The sequence below is a fragment of the Thunnus maccoyii genome, chromosome 6 (genome assembly GCF_910596095.1).
Source record: "Thunnus maccoyii chromosome 6, fThuMac1.1, whole genome shotgun sequence".
Taxonomy (NCBI): domain Eukaryota; kingdom Metazoa; phylum Chordata; class Actinopteri; order Scombriformes; family Scombridae; genus Thunnus; species Thunnus maccoyii.
Window position 1 is genome coordinate 17,474,118 of NC_056538.1, and position 12,295 is coordinate 17,486,412.

The 12,295-nt window shown below is 40.6% G+C and overlaps 1 protein-coding gene across 4 annotated transcripts in view; it reads left to right on the plus strand.

The window, feature by feature from the left end:
* Nucleotides 1-11,226, plus strand: part of LOC121898715 (lissencephaly-1 homolog) — a 45,768-nt gene extending 34,542 nt beyond the window's left edge. For all 4 annotated transcript variants that reach the window (XM_042414077.1, XM_042414078.1, XM_042414080.1 and 1 more), the window contains exons 6-11: nt 496-664; nt 2,863-2,965; nt 3,096-3,324; nt 5,449-5,550; nt 5,686-5,842; nt 7,847-11,226. In XM_042414077.1, the coding sequence (XP_042270011.1) occupies nt 496-664; nt 2,863-2,965; nt 3,096-3,324; nt 5,449-5,550; nt 5,686-5,842; nt 7,847-7,920 (834 nt within the window). In that variant the 3' untranslated portion in view covers nt 7,921-11,226. The remainder of the gene's footprint in view (nt 1-495; nt 665-2,862; nt 2,966-3,095; nt 3,325-5,448; nt 5,551-5,685; nt 5,843-7,846) is intronic.
* The last annotated feature ends 1,069 nt before the right edge of the window (nt 11,227-12,295 follow it).

Sequence of the window (12,295 nt, forward strand, 5' to 3'; positions counted from 1 at the left end):
GGCGTACTCGGCACAATAAACTCTCTCTTGGCTTTTATCAGTCCTAACTGTAACCCTAATCAGCATCCTGGCACATGTGTCTGGGCCATTAGCAACAGTAATGCGTCACAGATCCTGTAATTCAATATATAAAGGGGGTGTGGTGTGGCTTGTATGAGCTCTTGGGACAAAAGTCATGGCAGTACAGTCATTTTTAATAATTCTGCCATCAGCATGTCTTATTGTGGAGGCTGTAATGTGACTTCCCTGCTCAGCTTGGTTCTCTCTGTTTGTCCTCTCAGCATATTTTGGCTGCTGGACTGTTTAGCTGAGAAACAGAGTGACATGGGGCCACAGATGATGTGACATTTGGGGGCTTTGCTGGTGTTTGGAAAGGGATTCAGCTCAGAAATGAACAGAAGAGCGTTTCTCAGCGGTATACAGGCTGTGATGTTTATTTTTTATGTTCTGTAATATGTCGGTCTCTCTAAAGTTGATATATGTGCTCATCTTCAGGTGTGGGACTACGAGACAGGAGACTTTGAACGCACACTGAAGGGCCACACAGATTCGGTGCAGGACATCTCTTTTGACCAGACCGGAAAACTGCTAGCTTCCTGCTCTGCAGACATGACTATCAAGCTGTGGGACTTCCAAGGCTTCGAGTGCATCAGGACCATGCATGGTAAGAAGATAAAAACACAATTTCTTTAACAGGGTTTCTGCAGATCCTAAAAAGCATTTAATTGAGTTTCCTCAAAAAAAAAAGGTTCCTTAAATTGAATTTATAAAAGTCTTAATATTTTCTCTTGCAGGAAGTAATATTAGTTGAAATGTTTTTGTATCCGATCGCAGGCTGTCAGGAGATGTTATACATCTCTAACCTGAGAGTGTGATTGCTTTGACAGTGGACTGTACGTGCAGGAGGCTGTTGAATCCTTTGTTTTGGAGTTTCAGTCAGCGCCATCAGAACTGGAGCAAACCGTGTCGCTACTGTCTGCTACCGTAGATAGGCAGCTCATCAACGCATAATGGACAAGTGTTTGTTTTTGGTACAAACCTAAAAGAGTTTCACTCATTTTTCATTTTGGTTTCATTTTGGTTAATTCATCCATTTTCTGCTGCTTGTCTGAGTCCAGATTATGTTTATTTTAAGTTATCATATCATATCAAGAGTATTAATGGCTTTCTAAATACAAAAAAGATCTTTTAAAATGTCTTGAATTTAACTTGGTGAACCCTGCAGACACCCACTTTTTTTGACAAGATAAAGCAGAAAGACGAGCATTGTCCAAAATCAGCAGACAAGTATCACAGCTGCTACCATCCGTGTTACCCGTGTTGAACGCGCTTCGTTATGGTTTCCGCATCATTGCTGTATAAACGTCGCTTGTGAAAACCAGCTTGTGACTGTGCGCGGGGCTCAGGTGATGCAGATGCTGTTCGTTATCACATTTGATGCCGTGGATGAGGCTCAGTCTGCTCCAATTCACAGCCTCACCCTCTGCTGAGATTCACGAGCAGCTCTTGACAAATGGACAGTTTTAGTCGTCTCTCTTAGTAGCCTCTCCCCGCCACGGGATACTCCTACAGGCTCTTGACAACATTTAATAGTAAAGAATCGTTTCAGGTTTTTTAATAAGCCCATCTACATTCATTTTCCTATCAGTGAATCTACAACGCCATTGGTCATGTCATCACTGAAGCAGCCCTCAGGCGTACTCCCCCCCTGTTTAACACCCTAATTGCCAAGTAAATGATGGCAGCATAGCGTACATGTACCTTCAGGCTCTTCTGATTTTAGGGACCACCATAGGAATCACCCCGCCACCGCCCCCACTCCCACCAGCCAGCAGCAGTTTAAACAATACGAAGCCTCAGCATTTCACAATTTATTTAGCTCTCGTCTTCAAACCTCCACTAGAAGTGCCCATTAATGTCTGACTGTGAAGCTGCCATGAATGAATATCAATTAAATAAATAAACCTTCTTGGCAAACAGACAAGAAGCTCGCCGGAGTTGTAAATCCGGCATTTTGTGCAAGTGAGCAACAGATTTCACTGGCTGCCAATCTTTCTTTCTTTTTTTTCTTTTTTTTTTTTTCTTTAATGGTGGGTGTGAGCTGCTGGCACGCTTCTTCAAACAGATGAGCTGCGTTCACGCTGCGCAGAAAAAAAAACAACTTATAGTGCAGAGATCAAGGTCTCCTCCTTCTATTAAACCGATGCTTTGTTCTCCATCTTCATTCACTTTTAACTCGTCGTACTCAACCTTTCCTCCTCTTTTTTTTTTTTTTTTTTTTTCCCATCCACTCCACCTTTTTTCACATCTTAAAAAAAACATGAGGCCAACTGGTGAAGTAGATTAGAGCTGATTTGGACAGCAGCTTAATTATCCTCTTCAGCACTAGATAGCACTTTTCTGTGTGGCTGCCACCCATTATTATAGCCTGATGGCATGTGCGCGTGCACAGACGCACACTCACACGCACTCAGTTAAGCTGGCCTTTCAGAGTATACTTACTGTTGTCTTCGTCTGTTTAGCAGCTTAAATATGGCCCAGCACCTAGGTAATTAGGCATCTCTTATTCTCCGTGGAACAAAGTAAGCCCCAGCAAATTGGCCGCCTCGCTTGTCATTTAATTGGCTAAATGCGCCCAAACCCGGAGGTTTTTGGCGCTGTTGGTGGCTGAAGACGTAAAAAAATAAATAAATAGAATATTGTGGCTGATAAGTGAATTTTCTGTATGAGTCCTCTGTTTAAAGGAAATAAGTGAAGATTAAAGGGATCATATGTTGAGGTCTGAAATTATTAAATTATGTTTTAATTTATAATAGTCTGTGGCTCTTAACTGACTTCTTGCTCGCGTCTTTTGTTTTCCAGGACATGACCACAATGTTTCGTCTGTAGCCATCATGCCCAATGGAGACCACATCATTTCTGCCTCAAGGGACAAAACCATGAAAATGTGGGAGGTTGCAACTGGGTACGCTTTTTTTCTGAAGACATCCTTAAACCATCCTTAAAACCTCAGTTTTAGCATGATGTTCAGCTTCATTAGTCACATCCAGTCTGACAACGTGATAACTTTTTCTCTCTTTTTTTTTGCCCATTAGTTACTGTGTGAAGACCTTCACAGGCCACAGGGAGTGGGTCCGTATGGTGCGGCCCAACCAGGACGGCACTTTGGTTGCCAGCTGCTCCAACGACCAGACGGTGCGCGTGTGGGTCGTGGCCTCCAAAGAGTGCAAGGCTGAACTGAGGGAGCATGAGCACGTGGTGGAGTGCATCTCCTGGGCGCCAGAGAGCGCCTACCCCACCATCCTCGACGCCACAGGCTCTGAGGTAAGAGACTGCTCAGACCTCCTGTTTATCAGAAACATCTTCAGGTCTGGAGGGTATGAGTCTTTTTTTTTTTTTTTTTTAAGGTGTCTTTTTGTTGTGCAGTTTCTAAGTCAGTTATACAGTTGGAGCACACAGGTACACTATTAGTTAGAGTAGATTGACATAATGTAGATGTACAATTACTGAAATTAAGGCACAGAACTAAAATAACCCATTAAACTCATGATGTTCAATGTGATTGATCATGAAAGAACAGCAGAGAGGACAGTCAATCAGTAGCAGAGCAGTCAGAATGTGATAACTGGTGAGAAATTGTGGAACTGGAAACACATTTTCCACATTTTGGCCCAAATGAGACAATGAATGACAAGAAAAACCAGCAGCACAGTCACGCATTTGTTATATACACACAACCATTTGCTGCCAATCTCACACAAAGCATCGTGATGGAGCTTGTGTATTTCCTTGAGTGAAAGCAGATGTAACAGGTAAACTCATGGTTAAGTACTGAGGCAAACAAAGTTTTATTCGATCCGATCTCTCCGTGATAACATGGTCTTTCTCGCGCTATAAGATGACGGAGAGTATGTTCCCCTTCTACATCCGTAGCCATGTCAGCGAGTCTTATCCGTCACTGCTCAGACTGACAGCCATGTTAACAGACCAGCTTGAAATGAAGAGTGTGTGTGTGTATGTGTGTGTGTGCAGCATGACCGAGAGTCAGCCCACACTCCCTCCTCATGCCTTGTGATCAACTGTGTCCAATTCTGGCCTTGTCAGATTAAAACAATATTTTCCCTCGCAGCAGTTGTGAGAAGTGAAAAACAGGATTCACTTGCACAGAAGCAGATTTTTGGTGTTGTTTTTGTAACTTAACTAAACTCAAAGGGGAGTGTTTTTTCTTGCTGTTGTCGCCAAGTGCTCGCTCACAGGGGAGTTTTGGGTCTCTGTAAAATAAAGAGTACAGTCTAGACCTGATCTATGTGGAAAGAGCCCTGAGATAACTTCTGATGTCATTTGATGCTTTATAAATAAAACTGACTCGACTAAAATTAAACCTGTACAGAATTTGCATATTAATGCCTGTTAATTGGACTGATGGAGTTGTTGACTCTGGGCAGACCTGAAGCCAGAGAGACAGATGTTGTCACACAGATGTTTGCACATGTGCTCTCGTGCTAGTTACCAGCAACGTGAAACACTCACAATCGCCCGCAAGTGTTTTTTATTCGGGGATGTTCTGCTACTCTGTGTCTTCTGATGCAGTTTCCGCTGAGATGTTTTACACTAAAACACGACTCCTTTCCCAAATTTCTAGTTATTGTTTACATGTACCTGCAAGGCTGTTTGAACACAATCTCCGCTGATGCAGTCAAAGCCATCTGGCATGTAATGACTGTTAGTGCCTGACGCAGCTTTCAAACATCTTGTATTTTGTAGTAAATTAAGTGAACCTCTCTCTACTCTAATGGTGACTCATGACGAGGGGATTTAAATTACACTTCACTTCCTTTTTATTGTTGTTGTAGTGAAACGGGAATCAATGTAAGACCACAATGCAGTTCCTTTTAAAAAAAGAGACTGCCTTAAAAAATAATTTGTATTACTTTAGATTAGTCGTTAAGTCTATTGGGAGAACATTAATTGGCAACTATTTTGATAATATACTCATCATTTCAGTCACTTCTCAATCAAAAAAGCCAAAGATTTTTGGTTTTAGTGCTATAAATGTGAGGAGTTGCTGCAACATCAGATTTGAGGACGTCACCTTGGACTCTGGTAAATTATAAAGGGCATTTTTCTTTCTTTTCTGACATTTTAGAGACTGAACGATTAATCAAGACAGTAATCGGCAGATTGATCGGTAGTAAAGCTAATGAATAGTTGCAGCTCTGTATTATCAGACTTTGACTTTTACTTTACAATATTTGAAGGTGACTGTTTTGTGACAAAAATGCATCTATTTGAATCATAATGTTTAATATGATCTGTTTTCTTTGCATTAATTATGAAATGTTTTCTTCCGAGTTGCAATAATGAATTACAAACATGCTGTATTTGTTTTGCACCATTGTTGATATTTCACTTTGGGTTTTTTTTCTGTCCTTTTTTGTGCCTTACCAGTCCAAGAAGAGCGGTAAGCCAGGCCCCTTCCTGCTGTCTGGCTCCAGAGACAAAACCATCAAGATGTGGGATGTTAGCATTGGCATGTGCCTTATGACACTGGTGAGGAACCATCTTAGGCTACTAACCTAAACCATTAGATTTAATGTTTTTGGTCTAGAGCGCTTCACATTCACATTTGTGCTTCATCAGTGAGATGATTTGGTCGTCAGCAGCGTCTGTCTGTCTGTCTCGCAGGTTGGCCATGACAACTGGGTGCGTGGTATCCTCTTCCACCCAGGAGGCAAGTTTATTGTGACTTGTGCGGATGACAAGACCTTAAGGATCTGGGACTACAAGAACAAACGCTGCATGAAAACCCTGTGTGCCCACGAACACTTTGTTACCTCTCTGGGTAAGCAGCCACCTCCCCCACCCCCCCACTCCCCCCCAAAAAAAGCTTGTTGTTTTCTCAGTTGGTCTCTTGAGGTGAGTGAAGATCCTCCGTATTTCACGCTCAGTGTTTAGTGGTAGAGGAAGGTTGAGTATTTGTAAAGAAGCTCAGCTTCTCCACGGCCGGTGTGTGGAGCGTCCTGAGGGTTACTGGCAGCTGGGGTTTAAGAGGTAGACAAGCGCTCCAGGATTTTCCCGCCTCCCCCTCCTCGAATCTGCGGCTTTTCAGCAGATCAAGGCTCAGGAATTCTCTTGAGGAGCTCTTCAGCCAACTTTTCCTTGGCAAGCTGTTTGAAACCCAGGCCTCTTAAGTCCTGCTTCAACTAAAGAGGATATCGCTGTGAGCTATTGATGTGATGAATTCTGGAGCGGTGTGAAAAAGACAAAGCACCTTTGTTCATTGAAAAAAAAAAAAAAATTGTTATTCTCTAAAACCATTGTCCTGTCTGTACACACAATACAACACCAATTACTTTTCCTTAAATGTGTCGGCATTCAGCTTTTCTAATAACCTGATAATCCAAATATATTTGCATGTCGTTCCTGTGAGCGAATTCTGTTTGGGACGATCATTTTGTTTTTCACCGACCAATCAATCAGTAGCGAGTCACGTATCAATGTTGTTTGTCATTTTCAGTGGACACAAAAGCTGTGGTAGCGGTTGCTCGGAGCAGTTTACGTTTTTCATGATGATTGAAGAAATAAACAAATTCAGTAGTTGAGTAGTGGTAGTTGTTTTATTTTTTTGAAATGGCAGGAAAAGAGAAAAGGGATGATATGCAACAAAGAAGAACTAGTCGATTGACAAAATTAATTGCCAATTATTTTGATATTGCTTTGAATTGTTCTCTAAGAAAAAACAGAAAATTATCTCATTCCAGCTTTAATGAATATTTTTTGTTTTTTGTTTTTTTTTAGTCGTCTATGACAGTAAACTGAATATCTTTGGGTTGTGGACTGTTGGTCGGGACTAAACAAGACATCTGAGGTTGCATTTTGGGCTTTTGGAAACAGTGATCGATATTTACTGACATTTTATAGACCAAATTACTGATCAATTCATCGAGAAAATAATCTACAGATGAATTAATGATGAAAATAATCATTAGTAGCAGACCAACCAGGAACGTTGTGAGGACATGGTCGGTTTGTCACTAGGTCGACCTCTTCAAGTCGACCTGCAGTGACCTGTACAGCTGCGTCGATGATGTTATCAACACTTTCCACTGTTATTTTTCATGAATGTAATGTTTTTTCACTCTGGAAAAGGAAGATGGTGTCCTTTATTAATTCTACCTGCAAAGCTCTGATAGTCTCGTTGTTTTTCCAGCTGGGGGAACAAGCCGTCAAAAAGCTCCATTGTTCAACCTTGTTGAAAAAATCTCAATACGGGCGATGATCCAGAGGTCTGGAACCTGTTTCCAATGGCTTGATATCATCACTTGATGATGAATGACGTGTTTCCCACACTTAGGTGGCCCATTCATATTTAATGTTATCTGCTCAGCTTCATTTTGACCCATTTTAACAATATCTGGATTAAGTGAAATTAAATTCATGACCGTCAGTTTGCCCCTGGTCCCCAGACCGGTCACAAAGGAACAGCGCGTGTATACGTCCACATCTACTTTTGTTGAATCAAACAGAATGAAAGTGAGTGTTGATAGTCAAGTAAACAATACATCACGATGTGTTGTGGCAGCCCAAACAGCTCATAGTCGTGTAACTGGAAAGGTGTCGACAGGTTGAGACCGTCGGTGTTAAACTGGAGCTTGTCAGGGTGACTGTTAGTCACTTAGTTGACGTTAAATTCATCTTTATATTAGTATTATTGTGATAGAAAGAGGTTGAAGAGGGGATAATATGTGCAGTAGTCTCATTCTTTAGTATTTCTCATCATAATCAAGGTTGATTTCCTCTTTTTTTTTTTTTTGCTTTGTTCTGATGATCTTTGTTTCCTCCGCAGATTTCCACAAGGCTGCTCCCTACGTGGTCACTGGGAGCGTAGATCAAACAGTAAAAGTGTGGGAGTGCCGCTGATTTGGACCTCGGAGGATTGGACCAACACCCCAATTACCCAGGCGCTCCTCTGGATCCCCACCACCCACCTCCTCCTCCTCCTCCTCTCCCAGCCATTCCACCACCCCTTTCATTCCACCTCCCCCCTCCTCCTCCTCCTCCTCATCATCCTCCACCTAACCTAAACCTCGCCCGCACATCTTCATCTCCTTTGGCTGCACTTACCACCATGGTTATTTACCCATCGCGCTCTCTGGTCCAATAACTTTTGTCCTTCTATGTAAATTATTCCTGGATGTAGATCAAGCTATTAAATGTTACACAAAAAAGTATTCTTGCATGGTAATCCAAAATTGTATACTGTAAATTTACATAACGTTGTCTAGAAGTACCATAGGTTTAACACAGGGCTGGCCGTCTGTCACGCAGCCTTACCGACCAACCGAAGGCAGATGTTTTTGACTGGGTGTAAAATGTAGGGCACTAAAAAAAAAAAAAAAAACGATAATTTAAGAAATGACAGTGTCTTTATGTGTAAGATTTATTTTTGTCTATTTTTTTATTTAGGATTTTTTTTTTTCTTTGTTATTTCTCTCCTTCACTGTCGTAGTATGTCGGTGCCTAGCTTGGTGAAACTCTCGAGAGATAAGGCAGGAAAAAGCATATACGATGCGATAAGATTGTCTGTGGGGCTTTGTTATTGAAATAATCTGTAGCTTTATAACATCACTTCTCAAGTGTGCATACCATTTCTCTTCATGTGGAACTAGGTAATATTTTAATGGCTGTATATACGAATGTTTCAAACTGTTGTCCTTGGACCTCGGGGGCTTAAAAAAAAACACAGCTTTGTACTCTTGTCATGGTGGCACATGAACTACTGCTAGGCTTTAGATGAATTATCCCGTTTAATAAATTATCTGCAGTCAACAATTAAATGTTTTAAACTTAGCTTTGTGAATAGCAGCTCTGAGCTATTCACCAGAAGCCCGATTTAGCCTGTTTGGCTTTTTTTTTTTCTTTTTTTTTTTTGCTGACAGTGAGCGCCCTGGGTCATAGCAGCAACCTGAGCAGAGTTCAGGGATTAAAACCATTTCTAATCTCTAGCACTTGATAAAGACCCTGGGTGTGTCTCCCCCTCTGTAGGAGATCATTTCCCGTGACCTTGCATGTCAGACGTTTGTCGAACTGAATCCTCTGTCCCACCTCTAGGACCCTGACCGGTCGGTCCTGGCGGGGGTTTTGTGTAATATAGGAATTATATAGAAGATGCTCAGTTGTCCCATGGCGCCTCTGAAGGCTACAAACAAGAGCCTGAGGAGGAAGCAAAAAGGCATGACGAGGAGTCAAAGTGAGCCCCCCAGGTTTGATATCTGGGATGTGCAAAGATATCACATTTCTGAGGGGTGAAATATGTTCTGCATAATAAAAATGGTTTTGAGTAAAAAAAAGAAAAAAAAGGAAAAAAAAGAAAAAAAAAAAAGATCAGCTTTCTGTGAAAATATGAAATGTAAATTTAGCTTGTTATTAAGAGATTTGGCAGTTTTGTAATATCGCACTAAAGGATGAACTGGATGGGAATTTAGGATTAGTGAGGAAACGCTAGCAGCGGACATGCTAAGTGATCTGTGTATGCTGTTTTTGTCTGTAGAGCGGTCTGACGCTGACGTACTGAAGGATCTCTACAGGCGAACTTCCACAGACCGCCTCACACACACGTATGCACACGTCTCCTGAGTGGCTCTCCTCAAACGTTCGGCGTTTGATCTTTTGTGGAACAGTAACAGTTAAAACAGGACGGCTATTTTTTTTTTTCTTTTGGGAAAGACTGGAAAATAACTGTAATCCAGTCCACGCTGTAGAAAACAACCATTCCACTCCCCTTGGAGGAAAACAATGAAACATCTTGCCTCTAACTAAAGCTGGCAAGGTGATTCATTAATCTTGCACATCCCTGTTTTCACTAAATCTTTGGTCCTTTTAACGACGATCAAAGACAACATTAAGATTTAATGATGTTGATAAATGCATAAACCTATAATTTTTTTTTTTGATTAGCCTTTTCATTCCAATGCAGTTCTTGGCTAATAAAGACTTCCACTGCTTAACTGAACTTCTTATCTTAGCTTCTTTGCCAAGTTTTCCTCTTCCTGTGTGTACTGGATGTGGTGATCTGCTGCTCAAGCTCCTGCTAGTGGCTACTGTGAGCCTAATGTGACCTGTTGATGTAGCACTGCTGCATGTTAACCTGCGCCAGAGGCAAAGCTGTCAGAACAATATTCCTTTTTAAAAAAACAAAAAAAATACCAGAGCCGCCTTATCAGAGACTAATTGGTTTGAATGATGAGGAGAGAAACTTTTCGTCTCTGTGTGCTCAAAGGAAAAAGGCTGGCTCGGCAGGTTCAGACAGCTCTGTTTCTCGGTTGTGGAAGGGCTGGTTTTGATGTTTGTGATGCTATTTGAAAGAGGTTTACAGCCTCCTTCGTCTGTAAATGCAATGGGATTGTGGCAGACTAGGATTTTCCAAAGGAGAAACCCTCTCTCTTTCAGGGAATATTACTGATGTCTCCCTTTGGTGTGCGCCCTCAACTAAGGTTTTTTTTTTCTCCTTTCCTACAAGCTGTTCTCTGTCCAGGAGAGAATCAGCTAATCTTCTAGTGCAATTTGGCATGGTTGATAAAAATGCCAAGTTGTTAAATGTTCTAGCTGAAGCCAAAAATGGAGACATTTGTCAGTACAATCTGGTTTATCTCGAGAAATCAGCCTCCTTGTTGGTCCGATACAATGTGACCAACTTGTGAAAATGATCCTTGTTCCCTCAGGATCACGTTATGACACTCCAGACTGTAAAATAGAAATTAAAAACCACCTCCTTTCCTTGGTTTCAAGGCAAGGAAGGCGGTAAATCAAAGGTCAGGACGATGTGTGTTCTGTTTCTTTTGTAAGAATCGGAGGAACACAGCTGCTGGTGTCGTATGCAAGTGTGTGTCCTGTTGAAGAAAACCCCCCCTTTGACATTCGCAGGTCCCAAGCAATCCCTGTGCTCTCTGGTCTGGTCTGGTCTGGTGTGGTGTGGTGTGGTGTGTGTGAAGGGACCCACAGACAGGTTTTTCACTGTCTGTGGGTCGTTTCCTCCGGCCTCAAGTCCACCTGTCCTCTGTAACCTGCCTGTGAACCACATCTGAGGGCTTCAGACTGCACAACAAGCTCCTACAGGAGAGCTCATGATGTTTTCGCCACTATGGTCTCACTCTTCACTCAGCAAACTGTTAACAATATACCTGGATGTCATTATTGTTTGCGATATAATAAAAGAAGAAATCTGCATCTGTGTCGTCCTCGTAATTTGCTCTGGAGAAAGTGTATTTCACCAATCTTGAGCTACATTTTCATTTAGCACCGGTGACTCTGAATTAATCAGAAGTTGCTTGTAATAAATGATGATTAAGGGAAGATTAATTTGATTTTTTTTTTTTTTTTTTTTGATCAAAATGTATTTCCATTTTCTTTAGGGAAAGTGTTAAACATGGTAAAAGAAAAGCACAAAGTTTAGCAGCGGACATACAATTTTTTGAAAAGGAGAACATTATGGTGAAAAAAGCAAAGTAAACCAACAAAAAGTAGCAAATTTACTTTAAACCATTCCTGAAAATGCAATTATATAATTGCATTGTGTCAATACTGTTGTTTAAAAATTATAACTTAAAATAATAATATAGTCTATCTTAAAAAAAAAACAGCTTTTACAGTTTAAAATTATGCTTAAATATTGAAAAATTCAACTTTTGACCAAGTTTTGCAAACAAATTACAAAAGAAATTCAGTGCTTCATTTTTAAAAAGTATAATGCTTTTTTCTGTATTAAAATTGCACATTGTATGCATTGTAAAAATAAAAAAAAATGTTATTAAAAGCTCGTTTTAGAGATAGTCCAGTGAAATATATATTTTAATCTCGTTTTAAAATACAAGACTTATCTAAAGTCACCTTATGTTTGTATAATTTAGCTTACAAGTTGTTTTTGGTTGTCATATCTCTTTAATATGGCCAGCGCAGATTTAGCTTGACATGAAATGGTGACCATATTTCTAATTGTTTTAGCATTTTTTGAATTATTATTTTATAAAGAGCTTCATTGAAGCAAGTAAACAAGTTTACAGCACCTTGTGTCTACAACTTGTGTCTAGAAACATGACAGGGGGACTAAAGGTTGTAATAAATAAATAAAGTTAAATAAACATCGTGTAAAGCTTACAGTGGTTATACATCTTAACAGTTTTTTTGTTTGCATATTCAGATATTGAAGAAATGTTTGATGTGGACAGTCAGCTCTGCTTTTTTGAAGAATTTGGATTTGTGAATATAAAATTTGGTCAACATAGTAAAAGCAAATTAA